Consider the following 21,093-nt stretch of genomic DNA (forward strand, 5'->3'; position numbering starts at 1 on the left):
TTCTAGCCCTGCAGTCTCTAAACATGGGGGTGGGGGATTAGGGGCTGTGTTTGAAGTGAAATCAGGGATGGCAGACACACACATCCAGAAACAATCCTGCACTTAGTGTCAGAACCCCAGGTCAAGACTCAGTCCCCGTGTGATGTCACTAGGGCAATCTGTGATTTCACACTGGTCACCCAGGCTTTGTAAACTCTGGGCCCTGACAGCCCAACTGATCCAGCCCTCCAGATTTAAGGGATTAAGCCATCTATATCGGTCCAGCTCAGCTGGAAAGAAGGAGCATTGGGTGAGGTTTGGGGGAGACTGAAATAACAACACAAGTACCAACACACACACCCAGGAGGAGACAATCACATTATTTAACCGTCAGAATGGACACTGGGCTAGATGGGGTCCTGCGAGTCCCTTCCATCCATAGGCCAGACATTAACCCTTTAATTGCAGGATCAGGGAAGGCTAAGAGGTGCCAGGGGAGGACAGGATGGCCATGACATATTCAGGGGGCTAAGGGCCATGGCAATTTGCCAGTCAATATGGAAGAATTTCAGTATTTTAACGTTTTCTGAACCCAGACTCTGCATAGCCCCTCAATATTCCGTTTCTTCCCTGGGGGCTTAGCTTAGTCCTCAAGTAGCAGGCAGCTCCTACCAGACCCACACCAAGTGAAAGAGGACAGCAGATTTGTGGGTCAGGAGCCAACAGCTGGTAGTAGAGATGAGGGAACCCCACCTGGGGAGGAAAAGTCAGAGCCCTGAGGCAAAGGAGACCATATATTCCAGCATTCACAGTGGGTACTATACGTGGGATGTTAGGGAGGTGGGGTTCAGCCCAGAAATCCCCCATAGTCACTGAGGAAAGCCCTGAGGCAAGGATGGGGTGCCAGGCCCCCCTTTGTAGAGCCTGTCTCCAGCATCTGGTTTTGTTGGCATTTCTCTCTTTATCTTTTTTGTTGTTTTGTTTTCCACTCTTTAAATAATTAATATAATTATTTTTAAATACAAAATACACAGTGTCCTTCCTCTTCTTCCTCTTGACTGAGAGGTGAGTTTTAAATAAGGGTCCCAGTTCTCTAATGGGTCACAGGCTCCAGGTGGGAGGGCTGGGAGTCCCAGATGCCCCCTTGCCACTGGGGTGCCCCAGCCGCCCCCCCATTCACCCCTCCCCTGACCGCCCCTGACTAGGGGCTCTCAGTGCCCTGGTCCAAGGCTCCCTAGATGGTCAGGAGTCTTTGTGGGAGGTGGCACAGAGCTGATGCTGTGATTCCAGGTGGGCCTGGTTCTGAAGGGCAGGGTCAGACAGAGACGGTCCTAGCCCATGAAGCAGACAGGCCCCAGCAGCACCCCTCCCCGCCTCGGAGGGGCCCCCAGGTCTGAGAAGGAGGCGTCCAGCACCGGCAGCTGCTCCAGCACAGGCGTGCGCACTTCCAGCACCGTCCGGCCTTGCTGTGTCTTGAGAGGGAGATGGAGAGGAGGCGTAAGTGAGGTGGAAACACCCACCTCCCCTGGTCTCTCAACCCCAGTCCCAGGTTTGCCTCTCCTCTAAGCATCTAGAGGCCATCCAGTGACTCAAGATGTACAGACTAGGGATGTAAGAGGCCCACCTATGATTCCATGAGTGCATGTATTTGCATGTATGAGCCTGCATGACACCCCATGTGACACCTGTGTACGCGCACAGGTGAGCCCCACCTGGACAGCTCATATAAGCTTGGTTCCCATCCTTCCCACCCTCCTTGCCTCCTGTTTAAGCTCCCTCAGGCATTGGTGACACCAGCAATCTGGCTGTCCCTGACTGCCCTGCCCAAAGAGTGTCCCACCTCCTTCCTGCAGCCTGATCTGGGGTCCACACCCCACCCAGCTTTCCTGGTTCCCACCTGACAGCCGTCTCGGAATTCTTTGACATAGGGGCTGGTCTCTGGGCTTAGCTCATCCTCATTGGCCCCCCGGAGCCTCAGGGGACCTTCACGCGATGCTCCAGAGCAGGGGTAAGAGACGTCCTGATGGGCCGAGACACTGAGCAGGCGCAGGAAGGTAAGCTGGACCACACCTACCAGGGAGCCCTCTGAGTCCACGTAAGAGAACTGGAAGGAGAGAAGGGTCAGAGGGAGACACAGGAGGGTCTAAGGAGCATCTACTGAGCCAGAGCAGCTGAGCCAGGGTCATGCGCAGGGCAGGGACAGGAGGATGGGGCTGGCAGAGGAGTGAGGGCCAGGGAGGGAACCAGGGGGCTGGGCCTAAGTGAAAGGCACACTTCTGTCTTGGGGTTTCAAGGGAGGGAGACACAGCTTCCAAGGACAGGTGAGAAGGAAAGAAGGGAGTCAGGAGTGGAGGAGGGTCAGCAAGCTGGGGGGCAGGGGGCAGAGAACAGCAAAAGCCAAGGAACTTGTCACATGAACCCAGAAAACACTAGGCTCTGAGGGGGTCATGCTAGGGCAAGGGAGGAGTAGTCAAGGGATCTCGCTCGAACCTGTGTGACGTCGTCCCTGGGTGTCACACACGTCTCCCCTCCTGCGGTAAAGTTGCAGAAAACCCGGAAAGCATCCCGAGCACAGCCCTGGTTGGGGTCCACCCAGTACTCTCCTATTGGGTAAAGGACAGGAGAGGTTGGGCCACCAAGGTCCACCCCACATTCCTCCTACCCATCAACTGAGAGCATTGTGGGGAGGGCTGGGGGTATCGGGGGTGCAGGGGTCCAAGGTGTCAGAAACCATGTGCAGTTTCCCAGTCCTTCTCCCCCCCACTTCAGTTTCCCTCATCACCCCTACTCGACCCCTACCCCCAACAGTGACCCCAGGCTCCTCAGAGTGGAAGAGTATGACATTCTTGCAATGGGTACAAAGTATACTGTAGGTATTCATGTGTATCCATCTGTGTACACGCAAGTGTGTGTGTGTTTAGCTACTCCCATGGACACTTGCTGCCATGAGCTTGGTAGGACCATAGCAGCTGCTAAAACACTGAAGTACTTCTGACCTGGGTGGTTAAGAGCCCCTGTTCCAAGCCCCTCATCCCAGCCCAGCACCTTCCCTAAGACCCTCCCAACATGGACTCTGCCTGCTCAAGGCCGTTGCCCTGAGGCTGGTGCTGACCATCAGGCAGCTCGGGATGGCACAGCTTCAGGTCCTGGCAGGTGCGAGCAGGGCTGTCCTGGGTCCCTGTTGGTCGCCTCATCTGCTCAATCTCCTCCCTCAGGGAGTCAAGTGAGCCAAAGATCTCCTCCAGCCCCCTAGGACTGCCTGGGGCACCCCCTGTTGGCATGGCCTCGTCTTCCTGCATCAGGCGGCCTCCATCCACTGAGCGTCGAGTCTTCTTGGGCATCTGGATGGGCAGCGGTTGGATCACCTCACCCGGAGGGCCCTGGGGAGAGAGATGGAGAGGGGAGATATGAGATCAGCATGATGATAAAGCAGAGGAGACTCTGCAATGGAAGACAGTCAGAGGCACAGGCCCTGCCCATAGCTTACCGGGTGTCCTGGAGGACCCTGGACGCCCTTCTCTCCCTTGGGTCCAGCTGGGCCCTGACAACAGAATTAATGGGGTCAAGGAGAGGTCAAGAGGTCAAGCATGGGATCAAGGTCACAGAAGGGTTAAATCATTCTCCCAGTTGGAATGAGGGGATCCACTGGGTAAGGGGTAAGAAAGCTGGGGGAGCAAAGGTCAGAGCAGCAGGGTCACTCACTGTGGCTCCTTTGGCTCCTTTGGGGCCAGCAGGTCCCTATGAAATGAAGACACAAATAAATGGTCACCACAGAGAAGGACAGGTCATGGAGAAATGGACAGGCCCAGGTCACAAGTCCACAGGACCCTAGGTTACTATAGGAGGGGCAGCCAGGTGGGAACACAGAAACATTCCTGGAGGAGGAAACGCTGGGGACACTCAGGACAGTTAGCCTGGTGCCATGAAAAGCCACTGGGAGGTCTTGGAGGTGAGGTGTAGGGATTTAGAGGAAGAACAGATGGGTACTCACAGGGAGACCAGGGGGCCCTCCAGGACCAATGGGACCAGATGCTCCTGGGATGCCCTAGGAAGAAGAGAGGGCTTGTTCAACTAGGACCCTCTCCCAGTCACCCCCAGTATCTATTCCCTCACCCCACAGTGGAGTCCCCAACCTCACTCTCCCACCTCCATCATGATTCCCACCCAAATTCCCAAGACCTTCAGAACCCACCGTCTCTCCCTTCTGTCCAGGGGAGCCCTGAGGGCCAGGAAGTCCTCGATCACCCTTCTCTCCTTGCTCTCCAGGGGGCCCGATCAGTCCAATGAGACCTGGGTGACCCTAGAGAAGGGGACAGGCGGTCTTGGGGATGCATAAAGAAATCATATGGATGGGGAAGAAGGGCCAAGACATAAAGGGAGAAATGGGTACAGGGTCTGTGGACAAGAGCAGCAGCTGTGAATGGCCCCATTGAATAAGGTGCCATGGGTTCTGGAGTCCTGAATCACAATGGTAGACACTCATATCCCCATAGGTCTCAGGGGTGAGGGCCATGGGAGAGACACCCGGCCGATGTCTGTCTGCCACTCACCTTCTCTCCCTTGGCTCCAGCATCACCTCGGAGGCCAGGAAGCCCTGGGGGTCCCTGTGGGGAGATACGAAGTCACTCACTCTAGGGAGAGATGCGACCGAGTTCTCCCCTCCCCCACCTCCTACTTCCTCTAGAGATTCAGCTCAGTGACCACTGCCCCGGGGCACCCACCCTTCCCACACACCCAGCCCAGTCCTGTCACTCACCACAGGACCTGGGGGCCCAGCCTGGCCTGTGGCTCCAGGACGCCCTTGTTGACCCTACAGATTGGAGAGAACCCTGGAGGTCAGTAGAAGCATCCCCACACTGCACCTTTCCCACTGCCCATCCCCCACATTACTCACCACTGCACCTGGGAGCCCCCTCAGACCATCAGGGCCAGGCTTGCCTGCTGGGCCTGCAGGACCCACAGAGCCTGTCTTCCCGGGGGCACCCACAGCACCAGGATCCCCCTGAAACACACACAAGGAAAGTGTCCTAAAGGGCAGAAGGAGGGATGCAGGAGGTCCAGGGGTCCAAAATGAAGGGGTGAGCTCTTCTTAGGAAGACTGAAACCTCAGGAGTTCCCGGGGCAAGAACAAGTCCAGAGCCATTATCCCCACAAGGCTCTACACGAGAAAGGTGGACATGGGGAGGCATCTGAACACAAGGATCTGAGATGGGGAAGATGGAGGGAATGTTCCAGCAGGGCAGCCTCCCCCTCACCTTGGCTCCCTTCTCTCCTTGTCGCCCCTCTGGACCAGGCGTGCCAGCAGGACCCTGTGGATGGAGGCAGGAGGGAGGAAAAGATGAGGCACTAGGCGGCCAGGCTCTGCTCATTCCCACTCCTGTCCTCTTGTACACGAACACTCACATGCAAACACACGTACAAACATAGCCACAAACACAGAGGACCAATTCACAAACTAAGAACAAGCACAGCCATGCCAGTTAAAAAATCTGATAGTTCTATACATTTGGTGAACAGCCCACATCCCACCTAGTGGCCCACCTTCTGCTCCAGCAACTAAGAGGTTAAACCCTGGCTAGCAGGGGGTCTCTGGAAAAGTCAGCCCCTCCTCCAGCATCCATTCTGATTGGTCACTAAGCAACATCACCCCTGGCAAGAACAGATAGACCCAAAATCCAAGAACAAAACCCAAAAGTAACAGCACCTGATAAATGACTGCTTATGCACACGCACACCACACCCAAGAACAATCCCGACACAAGGCCCGTCACCTGCCATTGTCCAGCCTCTCTCTACCCTACCCAAGGACTACCACCCAATATCCTAGGCATCCACCTCTCTTACCCGCTTTCCAAGTGGTCCAGGGGGTCCATTCTCCCCAGTGGGTCCAGGGGATCCCTAGAGAGTGAGGAATTAGAGAGGTTAGTGGCCTCCAGACCAGGGACCCCTTAAGAATGGAGAAGATGGGTACAGGTTCTGACAGCTGCGCTCAGTGGGGCAGAAGGTGGGGGTCACTGGTCACTCACAGGCTGTCCTGGCTCGCCGTCTTCTCCTCGGTCACCCTTAGCACCATCCTGGCCCTGCAAGGATAAATCAAGGTCGGAAGTGAGACCCCAACATGGCTGGCATCACCCCAAAACTACCAATCCTCCCATTTCTCTGCCTTCCCTGCCACTCCCCAGCTCCCCAAAACCCAAACCCATCAGCTTCACAGAGCCCCTCCATTCAAGCCCCACTCTCTTTGCCCCTTCCCCTCCCCTGGGTAAGACTCACCCGAGGGCCACCTTCCCCAGGGGGGCCAGGGTCACCAGGAAAGCCAACAGGACCCTGATCCAAAGGGAAAACAAAGGTCAGAGTCACAGCCCCCCAAACCCACCCAGAGCCAGCACAGACCCCCAGGGTATGGACAATACCACACTCTTCATCTCTTCAGGCTGCACCCATGAGCAGCACCCTTAGAAGAGGGTGTCAGCGTCCCCTCCTCCCCACCTCCCACCTCCCACCCCGCATGCCTTCTAATGCCTTCAGGGACTGACTAGAGGGCAAGCTCACTTTCCTTTGGCATTCCAGGCCCCATGCACCCCTCCCAGGAGACTCTGTTCACAGAGCCCCCCTCCATTGCATCGCCCGCCCCTTGGGCTCCCACACTCCATTGTCTTCACCCCCACGCCCATATTTCCAGGTCTCCCATGCACCGACTCTCCCTCTCGCACTCCTCCAACTCACAGGATTCCCTTTGGGGCCATCATCGCCTGTGGGGCCTTTAGGCCCTGGTGGTCCTGCCTCTCCTGGCTGCCCCGACTCTCCTTTCTCTCCACGTTCCCCACGTGGACCCTGGAGAACAAGTACAGGGTATAGAGGGTCTCGAGGGGATCTTGAAGATCAGGGATGCAACCCCAACTTCCAAGACACCTTCAGCCTCCCCTAACCCCCTTGGGGACAAAGTGAGACACACAGAAAGTCAGACCTCTGGGGGAGTCCTCTGGCCCCTCTTCCCCTCAAGGAAATGATGGCAGGGCTCACCCAGGCCCAGGAATCATGCTGGCAGCAGAGACTCCTGGGCTCCAGAGGAGTTCCAGCTCCAAGGGGTCACAAGAAAGATGCAGGTACAGTAGGAGGGTGAAGGGCATTGGGGAGTAAGACCTTAGAATTGTCACTCACCTTGACACCTGGCTCTCCCTGGACCCCTGGAGACCCTGACTCTCCTGGCTCCCCCTAGAAAGAGACTGAGTCAAAATCTTTCTCCCCACCCCCAAAGATTCTTGATATTCCCCACATCTCATTCTCCTTCGTACACCCAACCAAACTCGGCAGAAATCCAATCCTCATCCCCAACCCCCAAGACTGGTTCATCCCCCTCTTCCCAGTTACCTTCTCTCCAGGGGGGCCCAGGTTCCCAACACCTCCTGGGGGACCTTGTGGGCCCTGGAAGAGAAACAGAAAGAGAAGTCATTGTCTGGGAAAGGCAGAGGTCTGGATGAGGGCCCAAGCCACAGCAGCAAGGTAGCCAGAGCCAAGGGTCAGGGGATTCTCTTGACACCTGAGAAGGCACTAGAGTTTATGGTCCGGGAAAGGAAGGCAGAGGACAAACCATGTTGGCCTGAAGTGACAAGGCTGGGAGGACTTACGTCAGCACCATTGGGTCCAGCTGGGCCTCGAGGTCCTGGGGGGCCAGGTGGGCCCTGGGGGGGAAACAAATATGCCAGAGATGGGGAGGGGAAGTGAGAGAAGGAACTTAAAGGACAAGCATGGATGGGGGCTGGGGGAGCAGAGGTCCTGGGCAGAGGGCAGGGACAGGGTGCAGACAGCAAGGTCACAGTGCGGTGTCAGGCTAGGGGTTGGCTGGGCAGGTAGTGATAACTAGAGGTGGGGTGGAGTCTCTAGGGGTCACACTTACCATAGGACCCACGTCTCCTGTTTCTCCTTTCTCCCCAGAGGGGCCTGGCAAGCCCTGTGTGGGTATAGAAAGCACAGACCCAGGTGACCAACCCACTCAAAGCACAGCCCCAGGCAGGCAGCCCCCACAGTTCCCTCCCCTCAGATTCCACAGACCTCCCCAGGCCTCTGTCCCCACCTCCCTAGTCTTTACCAGCAGGCTGCTAGCAGGGCTCTCAGGCAAACATCAGCCTCATTCTGACCCCGTGTTTCAGCCCCTGTGCCCACCCATAACTCACCTGAAGGCCAATGGGTCCTGGGGGCCCATTGAATCCTCTTGTTCCTTCATCACCTTTGGCTCCAAAGTGTCCCTGGGGCCCCCGAGCTCCAGGCTCCCCATCTGCTCCCTGGAAGAGGAATAGGGACAAAGACAAGGACACAAAGATAGGTCTTGGGTCAGGTGTTCTGTGGCACCACACAGAGCTGGGCACCAGATCCAGGGCCCCCACTTCCAGCCCCAACCTCAAGGGCAGAGGTGAATCCATGGAAGAACAGAGACTTTCAGGCCCTTAATTGAGAGGAAAGGGGCACTCACCGCTGCTCCAGGCTGCCCCACAGGACCAATGGGCCCAGGGGGTCCAGGAGGGCCCTGGAGGAGAAAGGAGAGTCAGCAACATCAAGACAAGGAGAGAAACCAGGAGGGGGTGAGGTTAAAGGCCAGGAGGTCAAAAGTCAAGATCATGAGCACTTACATGTTCGCCCTTGTTCCCTTTGGTGCCCTTCTGACCTGGGTCTCCAACCTCACCCTGGGAGAGGACAGTTGAGACATTTGAGAATGGAGAAGGGCAGAGGGAGCAAATAATAAGACAGGAACCAGGTGGTCATGTCCAGATCAGCCATCTCATCTGGAGAGAAGATTGGTCCCATACCAGGTAGGTTCCCTTACCTTGTCTCCATCCTCTCCAGCCACACCCGGAGGTCCAGCAGGACCAGGAAGCCCCACAGGACCCTGTATCCCATCACGGCCAGTGGGACCAATGGGGCCTTTCTCTCCCTATGGAAAATGAAGAAAGGAGTCATGGCCAGGATGTGACCCTCACCCTCAAACACTCCCATAGGAAACCCCAGAGCTATCACCCCACTGCTCACAGACCCCGCCCCCCAGGGCCCCCAACACTCACCGGGACGCCCTTCTCGCCTGCTGCTCCAGGGGGACCTTGTGGACCTGGACGCCCTGGGGGACCAATGGGTCCCCCAGATCCTGCTGCACCTCGCTCCCCAGGGGAGCCCTAAGAGATGAGATGGAGTAAGGCCCCTCAGAAAGGAGACTCCAGGTCACCCATATCGAAGAACCCTGACCACGGTTCCTAGGAGAACTAAAAGTCACATACATCCTAGCTGACCCTAGACTCCCTCTGCCCAATCCCATGGCCCCTGCCAAGTGCTATACCTCATCTTTCCTCATCCACCCTTTTTCCCTGTTCCTTCCCACTTCCCATCAGGGACCCCAAACTCACTGCAGGGCCAGGGGGGCCAGCCGGACCTTCATTCCCCTTCAAACCAGGTCCACCCTATGAAACACAGATTTGGAGCAATAGGTGAGATGGAAAGGCGGGACTTCACAGAAAAGGGTTTCACACACACTGGGAAGGATGAGGGTCAGGGAGAGGAATCAGGCTCAGAGAGATGGGAGCAGGGAGTGACACAGAGGAGGGTCAGGATGCAAGGTGACTTGTTACAGGCAGTTGATTTTGGGGTCACACTCACAGCAGTGCCCGGGAGGCCTCGCTCTCCTGGGAAGCCCCTTAGTCCAGCAGGACCATCTTTCCCTGGGGCTCCAGGGGGACCAGGGTCACCCTAAAAGGAAAAGAGAGATGTTGAGCCACATCATGTTCCCAAATGGGGCAGAGAGATCTCAGGCCCTTTAAATTCTGTTACCCATCCCTTTCAGCACCCCAAGTCCCAGTCCCCAAGGTCCCCTCCACAAGCCCCTCACTGACCTTTGTGCCTTCTTTCCCAGCTGTGCCAGGCAGTCCCTGCTCTCCAGGAGGCCCTGGGGGGCCTGGGTGACCCCTCTCACCCATGGGGCCGCTTTCTCCTGCTGCTCCCTGAGGAAAGGCATAATCCCATATTCAGCCCCTTCGTCCCACCCTCTGTACAAAGCAATCACTCTGGCCACCTCCTAGAGCCCTTCTATCCCTGCCCCAACTTCCATGGACTCCCCAGGCACTGCTGGGTTTGGCCTTTCCCAGTATGGAGTACCTGCACCACCTGGCATCCCTGTTGGGAAACTGCCTCTTCTACAGGAGGGAACTATCCCAGAAACTGAGATTCAGGACCCCTGCCCCAAATCCCAGCCCCCAGGGTCAGCCAGGCAATGCAGGGATAGGGCTATGTGACTGGGAGAAGAGGGTCACAGGCATTAACTCCAGGTCTGGATTCCATTGTTCCTGGGGGCAGACCTACCTGAGGTCCCACCACTCCAGGAGGGCCAGGTGGGCCCGTCTTCCCTTGGAAACCCTGAGAGAGGAAGACAGAAGAGAGCAGTCAGAGCAGGTGAGGATAGGAGGGCAAATCCCAGGCTCCCAGGGGAAGGGAAGGGTCACTCCAAACTCTGGGCTGGGTCTGAGCAGCACCAGGGCACACTCGCTCTTCCAGGAGGACCTCCCATAGGCCTTCCAGATAGCTCTGGGGTTTGAGGGTCTGAGGGGGCCACTCAAGAACGAATGACCAGAGTTGGGTGCAGTGACACATGCCTGTAATCTCAGGGACTTGGGAGGCTGAAGCAGGAGGATCATGAGTTCAAAACCAGCCTCAGAAACTTAGCAAAGCCCTGAGCAACTTAGCAAGACCCTGTCTCAGAAACAAAAGGGCTGGGAATGTAGCTCAGTGGTTAAGTACCTCTGGTACAAAATCCCTGGTACAAAAAAAAAAAAAAAATGAATGAATGACTAAGGGCCATCACTTACCACTTCTCCTCTCTGGCCTGGATGTCCTGGCAGCCCATCTTTCCCAGGGGGGCCCTGGAAGGAGTTCAGATGTCAGGTGAACTCTAGCTGGGAAGGGGGATAAGGTAGAAGGACCCTGAGAACTAAGGTGGGTCAGAGATCAACAGTCAACTTACTGGGGGGCCTTTGGGGCCAGGAAATCCATTTGGGCCCTGTGGTCCAGGGAGACCCTAGAGACAAGAGATGGGCTCAATGAAGAGAAGGGCAAGGGTGCTGGCCAATGGAACACAGCTTCCTCTCTGGGGAATGGGACCCTCAAGCCACACTCACCCTCTCTCCAGGGGGGCCATGGGGGCCATCACCACCTGATGTTCCCTGTGGGGAAAACAGAGTCAGGGGGTAGGAGAAGCTGCTTCCCAACTACCCCCAAGGTAGGAAGACTAAGGGAGAGTGGAGGTTCAGCCGGCAGAGGGCAGTTAGAGCCCTGCAGAGACCACTAACCTTAGCTCCAGACTTCCCAGTGGCACCTCGGGGCCCCCGCTGACCCCGTGGACCCTAGGGAAAGGAGAAGAGTTGTCAGAAATGCCCCAATGCATCAATTTGGATTTTGAATCACCTGTTTTTCTCCCTTCTGAACTCACCGTGGGTCCCCGTTCTCCCCGAGGTCCTGATTTTCCAGACAGGCCCTGGTGGGAATGAAATAGAGAGAATATCACCCGGGGGATGACTCCCCACAGAGCCCCCACGTCCCCTCCCGCCCTTCCATCTGCATCCACTTCCTTCTCCCAGCTTACCCGGGCTCCCTTCTCTCCACTGGCTCCAGGAAAACCAGGAAATCCCAGAGATCCCTGGGAGGATGGAGAAGGGAGAAAATTGAGGAGTCATGAAAGGTGACACGTTCCACAAGGGCCAAAGGGGGTGAGGAGAGGCCATAAAGACAGCATTTGGGGCGACCTGGGCCTTGCCAATAACTAGATAGCTCTGGACAAACCCCTGCTGCTCCCTGGGCCTCTTTTTAAATCTGTAGAATGAAGGTTGGCTAAATTCTGTCTAGGGTTCCCTGCTGCTCTGCTTCCTGGAATCCAAGACAGGTGAGGGAAAAGGAGGGGCACAATGCAACATCATATCACCTTGGGACCCTGTCGTCCAGGGTAGCCAGGAAGACCAGGAACACCCAGCTTGCCCTGTGGAGGGACAGCGAGCAATTAGGAATGGAAGGAGGAATAGATACCCCTCTACCCTGGAGACCCCAACCTTCAGAGATGAGAGCCAGTTCCCAGCAACACTCCCCAGCCCCTGGTCACCTGCCCCATGAATTGCCTGACTTTTGTAGACTCTTCCCAAGTAGATTTTCCCCAACTCCAGTGCTAGGATCTTGCCTCCCACATGTCTTCTAACTAAAATCTGCAGCTACATCAAGTCCTTCAGAGTCACTGTGATCTGGCCACTGCTTACCTGTCAACCTCAGTTCCATCTTTCCCAGCACCTACTGCTACTCCACCAAGGCTACTCCCACCAAGGCCAGTCAGTCCTCTTGTAGCCCCTGTCTGCTTGCTCAGGCAGTGCACCACCCCAACTCCTCCCCATGTACCCCTTTCCTCTTGATGCTCTAGGTTTCATCCAGCCAAGGCAATCCCAAGGAGCAGGGATTCTGTAGCCAGCCTGCCCAGGCTCAATCCTGCAAAACAGGACTGTCGTGCCTACCTCACAGGGCCGATAGGATGAATTAGCACAGCACCAGGCCACAACTCTCGCCTCCTCTTTGACTCTCTCACAGAGCCTACTGCTCTGAGTCTGGACACATTTTTCACTCTGCCTTGCAGGTGAAAATGCCCCTCAATGCCTTCTCTAAACCAAATTTGTCATAATGAGGACTTTTTCTGGATTTTATATATATTCCCACTCTGCTCAATAGTGACCAGAAGGAACTATGTACACAGAGGGGCATAATTAACGCATTGCCATCTTAGACTGACTCCCACTGTTGGCAGCCCCCACACAAACTCTGCTCCAGCACCCCTGTGGGGCCACCACATCCCCAGAGGACCCAGGCCCAGACTCTCATCCCTGTCACCTTTTCACCCATGAGACCAGGGGGCCCAGGGTCTCCAGTAGGTCCAGTGCGTCCCTTCGGCCCTTCGGGGCCATCTTCTCCCCTGGAACCAGGGACTCCAACCTCACCCTGAGTGAGAGGTTGGGGAGGTGAGTATGGAGAACTGGAGGAGGGTCTGGGCCCCAAGAAGAGAGGTGAACACCAGTGAGGGTAAGTGGAGTTGGGAGGGGTCCCAGAAGCCCCACAGGGCAGGGTGAGTGTGATTGGAAGCCCAGTGTGGCACCTTCCATGGGGCTGTCATCCCAATGGGCTCAGATTCTAAAGGGGCCAAGGCACTGGAATTGGGGAGGAATAGTCTTAAGGAATAAGCTGGCAACTGGGGACTCCAAAGTGAAGGATCATTAGGACATGGAGTTGAGGGACCTGTGTGGGGGCTTTTACTCACCCTGTCACCTTTCACACCTATGTCACCTTTGAACCCAGGAAAGCCGTCCTCACCCTGAGAAAAATGGAGGTGAGAGGACACCACAGATGATGGAGGGTTGGGAGAGTTAAAATGAAATGCAGATGGAAGAGAATACAGGTGGAGGGTGGTTTTCACAAGGTGGGGAGCAAGATGGAACAGACTAAGGGAAAGAGGTGGTGAGGACAAAGGTGCTGGGAAGTTGGGGGCCAGTGCTCACCTTTTCACCCTTATGACCCTTCAGACCCCGAATTCCATCCACACCCTAAAATCAGATGGAGGACAGACAGGGATCAGAGGATGGAGGCTGAGTTGGAAGGACCAAGCTCCTAAGACCCCTATCTGGCTCCCCTGTGGTCAGTTACCTTGACACCTCGAGGTCCTGGGTAACCTAGAGGACCCTGAGGTCCCGAAGGACCCTGGAAGAAGAAAGAGAGGCATTGATAAAGAGAACTTAGGATGTCACTGTGGAGACCTCAGGGAGTGGACGAAATGGAAGTACAGTAAGATACTTGAGTCTGGATAGGGTTCCAGGGTGTGGGGACTAAATATATTGTCAGAGCTATGTGAATAGTGAGACAAGGAAATTCCAAGGACTTTGAAGCCTCAGAGTCTTGGTGGAGATTTTTAGAAGGTAAAAGGAGGCATGGAAGATCTCACCTGGTTTCCTTTGATTCCAGGGGGACCTTCCCTCCCAGGGTGACCCTGGAGGTAGAAGATGTAGAATGTGACTTCTGGTTCCTGTCACCTTCCCTTCACGCCTTCTTAAACTTCTTCCAACCCAAATTCCCCCTGTGACCTAACAAAGCCTAACTGACTGTGGACAGACACCACCAGTGACCTTTCAGTGCAAGGGACACACTGTGTGGATGGTTGCTAAATGAGCTTGGGGGTGATGCACTGGGGAGAAGGGCCAAGGGAAATTTGGATTAAGAGATGGGGACACACTTACCGGGGGTCCATCTGAGCCAGGCATGCCAGGGAGCCCTGGTTTCCCTCGAGGACCCTATAGGAAGATGAGGAAGATTAGGGTCACTAGAGGGGTCAGGAATAACATAGGTAAAGCTCCAGTAGATATTCCAAGCCCTCCCTACACACCCCCTCCCCCAAATCACTTAGCCACTCACCTTCTCTCCATGAGGGCCGATGGCACCCTGAGGCCCAGGGAGACCCTACACACAGGGAGAGAGAAATCACAGGGACCTCACGGGGTGGGCCATTCTCTTAAGCCACCCTCCGCATTCCCATTCAGAGCATGAGCAGTGAGTGACTGCAACCCTTAATTTTCTGTCCCATCCAGAGTCTGACCCCTTGTGAAGCCCAGGGGAAGTCACTAAAGGAGGACAGTGTGGGTAGGGCCACTTACCTGGGTCCCAGGAGTGCCCTGTTGTCCAGGAGGTCCTGGCTCTCCCTGGGGTCCCTAGAAACATGTGGCCAGGCAGGGGTCAGAAGGAGATGGTAACAGAACAAACATGGCAGACAGCTGCAGGGCCATCCAAGAGGGTAGGAGCCAGGAACAGATAGGGGGTTAAAATGGCAGTGAACATGCCACCATTGCCAGGTCTCCATGCCCATCACTCACCAAGCTCCCTTTGGGGCCGTGGGGACCATCCATGCCTCGGACTCCCTGAAACATGAGAGCGGTGTGAGCAGGCTGGAATGTGGGGCCAGGCCTGCAGGGACCTGTGGTTTCTGAGAGGCCTGGTCATTGCAGAGGGTGGACTGAGCAGACGCTCATCGGTCAAACCACCAATTCATTCCAAACCTAAGCCATCCCAGCCATCCCAGATCCGCAGACCTTGGGTCTGTGGGTTAGAGGGTTTCTGTTTTGTTTTTCTTGAGTATTTTTATTTCATTTTGGCTGCACTCAGGGCTTTTGGTGCACTGTGCCATATGGCCCTCCAAGTGCTTCTCGGGGTGAAGGCTGGAGCAGAGATGGGCGGCCAGGGGTGGGAAAGCTCACAGGAAAGTGGAGCAGGGAAGGACAGGGACAAGCAAAACAGTTTGGAAAGGTAAAGAATTGGAGAGGTCAAAATGTAAGGTCAGGGTTAGAAGTCAGGCAGTCACTTACCGGGGGCCCAGGAATACCAGGGGGGCCTTTGGGACCAAGAAGTCCTCGGGGTCCCTGCATTCAAGATTGGGGAAGGAGATAGCATGATTGGGTGAGAGAACACATGTCTTTTATGTACCCCTGTCCCTAGAACCTGCCTCCAGCCTGACCCCTTGGGATACTCACCGACTCTCCAGGCAGCCCCCGAGGCCCAATCTCCCCATCATCTCCCTAAAGGAGGAGAACACAGTGAGAAAGCAGACTTGACTTCTAGATTTCTCCTGCACCCAAACCCTGTCCTTGTCACAATACTTACCCGATCTCCATCTTCACCAGGGGGCCCAGGAAGGCCCTGGGCACCAGTATCACCCTGGAAAATGGAGTTACAGCTAAGAGGGGTCTCAGAGTCCCCACCACAGACAGACATTGATCCTCCTCAATTACCCAACCAATCACATTCACTGAGCTCCTGCTGAGCTCCCCGGCCACCCTTCCTTGCCTGGAGATCCCTACTCCCCTCCACAGAAGATCTGCCCTCATCACAAAAGCCAAGCCCCTAATATACTCACCCTATGGCCTTTCTCCCCAGGTAGTCCTGGGAGTCCATCAAAACCTCGGTCACCCTAAAATGAAGAGGGACACTTAGAGTGAAGGCCCATTCACTTTCCCAACCTACCCCTCCTCACTGTGTCCTGAGCGGGGAGAGACTGTACCCTGGGGATACCTGAGCACTAATGGGGCTGGAATTATAGGCATCACAGAGGGTCCCAAGCCTTTTACCTTCACTCCAGGTTCTCCAGGCATTCCTCGGGCTCCATCAGCACCTGCTCGTCCCTGGAGATACAAGGGAAGTGTCAGAGCAAGCAGGGGTAGTCCTCCCCCATCCAAGCCCCATCTCCCTCCAACACCCATGCCACCCCTGGGGTACTCACCCTTCGCCCAGCCTTGCCAGGAGGGCCTGTGAGACCCTGAGGTCCTCTAGGCCCCTGGTGAAGAAGGAACAGAGGCAGGGTTAATGACCTAGATGGGGTGGAAGGAGACACTGGGCTAAGAATCAAATATGAGAGTTGTCACCTGAGGTCCTAGGTCTCCAGATTCTCCTTTTAGGCCGGGGCTCCCAGGCTGTCCCTGTAAGAGAGAAGAGAGGATGGCCATGTTGAAGGACATACCCAACAGTGACCTCAAAGCACCCCCCACAAAAGAAGCAAAACAACTGCCAACCTGGTTCTTTTCCAGAACCATTCATACCCACACATGCAAATAAAGGAACCTCTTCCACAATACTCCATTCACTCACCAGAGGTCCAGGACGGCCTGTGTATCCCATGGGGCCAGGGGGTCCACGGAGCGCCAGCTAGGGGAGCAGGAGCAACAGCAGAGTTGAGGAGGAGGCAGCTGGAGAACCCCAACCTTCCAAATTTGCCTTTCTGTTCCTAATCCTCACCCCTTGCTCTATATTCTTCCCAACCCAAACCAATCCAGACATTCCCAGTTTTCCTTTTGCCCCAACCTAAATTTCTACTATTTTCCCTTTCCCATCAAACTTCATTAGGAACCCCTCTCCCCCAACCCTCCTTACCCGTGCCTGCTGCAGAATCGCCTGGGCCTGAGCTTCTTGGGCTGCCACCACAGGGCCCTTGTCACCTCCACCACTACCAAACCGGAACTAAAGGGCAAGGACAGAAGATCCAAGTTATCTTCCAGGAAATCCATGTGGCCTTCCCAGCCAGAGGCTTCATCCAACATTTCTGCCCCATCCCCAGATTCTGGGACACCCCTGTGCCCTCCTCCAGCATCTCCTGTGGGTTCTGGATCAACACTTAGAAGTTTTCAGAAGCTCATCTCCTGCCCTTCTCCCCATTCTCTGGTCTCTTCCTCCCCAGCCTCTCCTTTGGTTCTAGGCCTCTGAAATAGAAGATTTCCTGCCCAGATCTAGATAATCCAAGTTTACTTCTAGAAGACCCATGTTTGATTCTAAATCATCTAATAAGGCCCCAATCCCCTCACCAAAGATCCATGTCTTTGAGTTGATGGTCTTTAGAGACTCTTCATGGCTTTTCCCACCTTCTGGTTCATGATGACATACCACAATTCCCCTGTACTCCCCAGAAGCCCACTCCAAAGCTCAGAAGACTACTCACTGGGAGCATGAGGGATGTGCCAGGAGGGCCAGGGGCCCCATCAGATCCAGGAAGTCCTGCTCGGCCAGGAGGGCCCTGGGAAAAAATGAGAAAGATAGGGAGACAAGTAAGAAGATGTTGGGGCCTGGACATCATTTTGAAACCTTCCTCAATAGACTAAATGTTGACTTCCCTAGATCTTTCCAGAGTTCCCCACCCCTGTGGAGAAAAATGTGGGTGAGACACCAGATTACTCCCCTCCCCCACCAGAATATGCCCTCCTTCCTGGGTCATGTGACACTCAACTACCCCTTCAAACAGTCACCTAATAAAGAATATTGAAGATACTCCGTACACACACTGAGTACAAAGGCAGCTCCCCACCCTCCACAGCAGAACACGCCCTTACCCTCTCTCCAGGGTCTCCAACTGGGCCTGGGTTCCCCTGGATGCCAGGAGGACCAGCCAATCCCTGAGGAACAAAAGAGGAGAAGGTCAGGTGTAGGCATCTGACAGAAGAGAGTCGTGTGCCTGAGGGAAGCTCTCTACAAAAGAGGTCTGGGAATCTGGAAGCCTTCATTGGAAGGACTCTCCAGAGTTCTAAGAAGGAGACCTGGGTGCAGGCAAGGGCATGGATGAGCTTGTAGGAAACATCTCTGAAAAGAGAACAGAGGCTAATGTCTCAGCAGCACTCACCGCAGGGCCTTCTGGGCCAGGGGGTCCCTCCACAAGCATACCCTGTGGAGTCAAAAGTTAAAAGTCAGAGACGACAGGGCCAGCACCCCCACCTCTGCTTCCCTTTCTTCTTCCCACCTCCCTCAGCTCAGTAACCAGTGTAACTTACAGGTTCCAGCACTGCAGGCTCACCCTTTTCTCCCTTCAGCCCCCGGGGTCCAAGGGCAGCCTGAGGGAGACACACATGTAACCCCCAGTGGGGTCTGTGAGCAGCCAGGATACCAGGACTGCCCATCCCAACTCCAACTTTCATTTTCAGGTTCCTTGGAGACCTCCCTAACCCTGCCTCCAAATTTCTCAGTTTTCCTCCCTCAAACTCCCTCTTCACAGACCTCCCAAGTCTACCAAGAAGACCTTAGGGCTCCCCACACCCTCCAGTTCCCAGCCCCACCTCAGCAAATGCAACATCTCCATCTCCCCGAGAACCTCTTTCTCTTTCTGAGATTTCAAACCCTCGATCTTCCCAAGCCCTCTTCTGGAGGACCTCACCCTATCTCCCAAAACTCTCTTTGACCCCAGGAATCCTTAGAACCTTAAGAAATCATTCACTTCCTCAGCCTTACTCCAGTCCATCAAAAAAGAATCTAAAATTATAGATAGATTTTTCATTTGGGGGTTGGGATAGGACATGGATTCATATGAGAATCTGATGAAAGCTATGAGTCTTTCACCAGAAAATATGCCCTTATACATAAAATTTTACTTAGAATTTCAAGGGGTTCACAAGTTTAAAAGTTCCCCAGTGTTAAGCATACAATTCTTTTTTAGTTATCAATAGACTTTTTAAAAATTATTTATTTATATGCAGTGCTGAGAATTGAACTCAGTGCCTCACACATGCTAGGCAAGCGCTCTACCACTGAGCCACAATCCCAGCCCAAGCATACAAATGTTAAGTAGATTTGGAGAGCAGACCCCACAATAGCCCAAACTCAAAACTCATACCTGGTTTTTGGGCTCAGTTATCCAAGCCTCACAGTGGGCTCCCCAAATCCTCCCAGTTCCTATCCTAGCAAGGATGCAACACCCTTCCCCTGGCCCTCATTTATACTCCAAGCCCACCAGTTCCTTCCCTTCCACACTTCCACTCAGATGAATACTCCAAATTCTAAGATCAGAACCAAAATAAGAACAGGGAGAATGGAGGATATTTACTACCATCACCACCTCTCAAAGATCTTCAGAATGCTCCCCCCCCCCAATCCTGACCAAATGGCAATGATCAGTTCCCAAATCTCCCAAATCCCAGATCAACCCCAATTACCCAGAATGCAGCACAAGGGAAAAGCAGCAGAGGGTCAAGGGTGGCAATATTAGAGAAGGAAGGTGTGGGATGAGGCAGCAGGATACAGGAGGCAGCCATAACTGCAAGGCAGGCAAAAGATGAAATGGAGTAGACAGGAAATATCCCAACTGACAGGGAGTGTTTGAAGACATGGGAAACCACTAAAGAAGACAAAACAAAGAGACAAACACTTGGAAGCAAGAATGATGCCAGAGCCAAGAAAAATTAAACATGGCCAAGATGGCTAGAAAACAAACTGGACAAACAGGAAGTGGTTGGACAGGAAGAACCCAAGAAAAGAGGATCCAGGAAGTGGACCTTCAACAAAAACATGGCTACCATGAACCAGGGAGAAAAGAAATTCACAAAATAAATAGAAAGTGATTCCTGCCAAGGGAATAATAACAGTGAAAGGTAATTCTTCCAGAAAAACACAAATATCAAAGTTAGGACACATAAAAAGTTACTAGGATAAATAGCTAGGTCCACAATGGAAACTTTATGATTTTATAACCTGAGACTCACAGGAAGTAGGTTACTATCAACGGAAATTGTCATGAGACAGCATGAAAAACTAGAATCAGGACACAAATAATAGATCCTTTTTAATCCAACCATACACTGTCACCAAGATGGATGCCATAGCTAGAGAAGACAGGAAGAGACACATAAGAAGTGGCCTGTGGCTTAGAAAATATGACATAGGAAGTTGGATTGTTTTGACAGCAACATGAACAAGAAACTGTATTGACCTAGACTGAATGATGGAGACAGACTAAAAGTGGACACAAGGTAATTGTTTACTAACCAAAAGTTTTATAAAATCCAGCTTGATATAGGCAGGAAGTGGCTAAGAAAGACAGGAAGTGGCCATAGGATTTTAAAAAAGAAAAATCCCAATCACCACAGGCAGAAGGATCCACAGGAGTCACAGGGTAATACATCTGGCAAAGGAAGGCAGGAAGCAACTTTTTCAAGCAACATAGACATCTTATGTAAACAGAAAATGGCAAAACACCAATGGGAAGCAGCTTACAGCCAACAGACAATGACCAAAACCAAAAAGAAGCAATTCTTGCAGTGCCCACTGGTGGTCAAGATGGAAGAGGAGCTCCTTTCACTTACGGCTCCTGAGTGATCTGTCTCCGCGGAGAGGGCAGGGCCAAGCTCCGTCTCCTCACGATAATCGTCCCCATAGCCATAGGTGTAATCGTAGAGCCCTGCTGGGGGGTCTGTGCCACCCTCCCCATACTCCTCTGCCAGGAACCTGTCAGCTGTGGGGGGGACCTGGAGATCTGTCTGCTCCTTCCCGGGGATGGGGAGGGAGAGGGGGTAGACGGGGGCATTAGGGCTAACAGGAGGTTTTCTCAGGGCCCCAGGGTTTGATAGCTTCTAACCCAAAGGATCCTAGGCCACAGGGATCACAAAACTCAGTGGATTGGGATTACGAAAGTGGGGACAGAAACAAGTAGGAAGGGGTTGGGAACTTTTCTAGCAGGAAGAGCAAGGGGAGTGGCTGAATTGAAAAGGCATAGCCATCCAAGGCCAAAACTGGGGAGGAATGTCCAGAAAATGGGCCCCGAGG

At 54.1% G+C, this 21,093-nt stretch overlaps 1 protein-coding gene across 8 annotated transcripts in view; it reads right to left on the reverse strand.

The window, feature by feature from the left end:
* Nucleotides 1–752: 752 nt before the first annotated feature.
* Nucleotides 753–21,093, reverse strand: part of Col11a2 (collagen type XI alpha 2 chain) — a 28,383-nt gene continuing 8,042 nt past the window's right edge. For 2 of the 8 annotated variants that reach the window (XM_048805097.1, XM_048805099.1), the window contains exons 8-66: nt 20,634–20,813; nt 18,333–18,392; nt 18,185–18,226; nt 17,898–17,960; nt 17,510–17,584; nt 16,948–17,034; nt 16,666–16,722; nt 16,443–16,496; nt 16,301–16,354; nt 16,149–16,202; nt 15,938–15,991; nt 15,685–15,738; nt 15,555–15,599; nt 15,390–15,443; nt 14,901–14,945; nt 14,685–14,738; nt 14,446–14,490; nt 14,271–14,324; nt 13,979–14,023; nt 13,684–13,737; nt 13,539–13,583; nt 13,301–13,354; nt 12,877–12,984; nt 11,933–11,986; nt 11,597–11,650; nt 11,444–11,488; nt 11,304–11,357; nt 11,133–11,177; nt 10,979–11,032; nt 10,824–10,877; nt 10,321–10,374; nt 9,855–9,962; nt 9,622–9,711; nt 9,372–9,425; nt 9,036–9,143; nt 8,801–8,908; nt 8,607–8,660; nt 8,450–8,503; nt 8,154–8,261; nt 7,877–7,930; nt 7,608–7,661; nt 7,351–7,404; nt 7,141–7,194; nt 6,706–6,813; nt 6,253–6,306; nt 6,006–6,059; nt 5,824–5,877; nt 5,235–5,288; nt 4,874–4,981; nt 4,736–4,789; nt 4,530–4,583; nt 4,172–4,279; nt 3,971–4,024; nt 3,682–3,717; nt 3,467–3,520; nt 3,092–3,359; nt 2,470–2,582; nt 1,877–2,083; nt 753–1,451 (exon numbers count right to left, since the gene is read on the reverse strand). In XM_048805097.1, the coding sequence (XP_048661054.1) occupies nt 1,311–1,451; nt 1,877–2,083; nt 2,470–2,582; nt 3,092–3,359; nt 3,467–3,520; nt 3,682–3,717; nt 3,971–4,024; nt 4,172–4,279; nt 4,530–4,583; nt 4,736–4,789; nt 4,874–4,981; nt 5,235–5,288; nt 5,824–5,877; nt 6,006–6,059; nt 6,253–6,306; nt 6,706–6,813; nt 7,141–7,194; nt 7,351–7,404; nt 7,608–7,661; nt 7,877–7,930; nt 8,154–8,261; nt 8,450–8,503; nt 8,607–8,660; nt 8,801–8,908; nt 9,036–9,143; nt 9,372–9,425; nt 9,622–9,711; nt 9,855–9,962; nt 10,321–10,374; nt 10,824–10,877; nt 10,979–11,032; nt 11,133–11,177; nt 11,304–11,357; nt 11,444–11,488; nt 11,597–11,650; nt 11,933–11,986; nt 12,877–12,984; nt 13,301–13,354; nt 13,539–13,583; nt 13,684–13,737; nt 13,979–14,023; nt 14,271–14,324; nt 14,446–14,490; nt 14,685–14,738; nt 14,901–14,945; nt 15,390–15,443; nt 15,555–15,599; nt 15,685–15,738; nt 15,938–15,991; nt 16,149–16,202; nt 16,301–16,354; nt 16,443–16,496; nt 16,666–16,722; nt 16,948–17,034; nt 17,510–17,584; nt 17,898–17,960; nt 18,185–18,226; nt 18,333–18,392; nt 20,634–20,813 (4,272 nt within the window). In that variant the 3' untranslated portion in view covers nt 753–1,310. Of the gene's footprint in view, nt 1,452–1,876; nt 2,084–2,469; nt 2,583–3,091; nt 3,360–3,466; nt 3,521–3,681; nt 3,718–3,970; nt 4,025–4,171; nt 4,280–4,529; nt 4,584–4,735; nt 4,790–4,873; nt 4,982–5,234; nt 5,289–5,823; nt 5,878–6,005; nt 6,060–6,252; nt 6,307–6,705; nt 6,814–7,140; nt 7,195–7,350; nt 7,405–7,607; nt 7,662–7,876; nt 7,931–8,153; nt 8,262–8,449; nt 8,504–8,606; nt 8,661–8,800; nt 8,909–9,035; nt 9,144–9,371; nt 9,426–9,621; nt 9,712–9,854; nt 9,963–10,320; nt 10,375–10,823; nt 10,878–10,978; nt 11,033–11,132; nt 11,178–11,303; nt 11,358–11,443; nt 11,489–11,596; nt 11,651–11,932; nt 11,987–12,876; nt 12,985–13,300; nt 13,355–13,538; nt 13,584–13,683; nt 13,738–13,978; nt 14,024–14,270; nt 14,325–14,445; nt 14,491–14,684; nt 14,739–14,900; nt 14,946–15,389; nt 15,444–15,554; nt 15,600–15,684; nt 15,739–15,937; nt 15,992–16,148; nt 16,203–16,300; nt 16,355–16,442; nt 16,497–16,665; nt 16,723–16,947; nt 17,035–17,509; nt 17,585–17,897; nt 17,961–18,184; nt 18,227–18,332; nt 18,393–19,487; nt 19,602–20,316; nt 20,453–20,633; nt 20,814–21,093 lie in introns of those variants that run through there. The other 6 variants (XM_015487561.2, XM_048805098.1, XM_048805100.1 and 3 more) reach the window with 5 other exon arrangements.

This window comes from Marmota marmota, unplaced genomic scaffold, assembly GCF_001458135.2.
Source record: "Marmota marmota marmota unplaced genomic scaffold, marMar, whole genome shotgun sequence".
Taxonomy (NCBI): domain Eukaryota; kingdom Metazoa; phylum Chordata; class Mammalia; order Rodentia; family Sciuridae; genus Marmota; species Marmota marmota.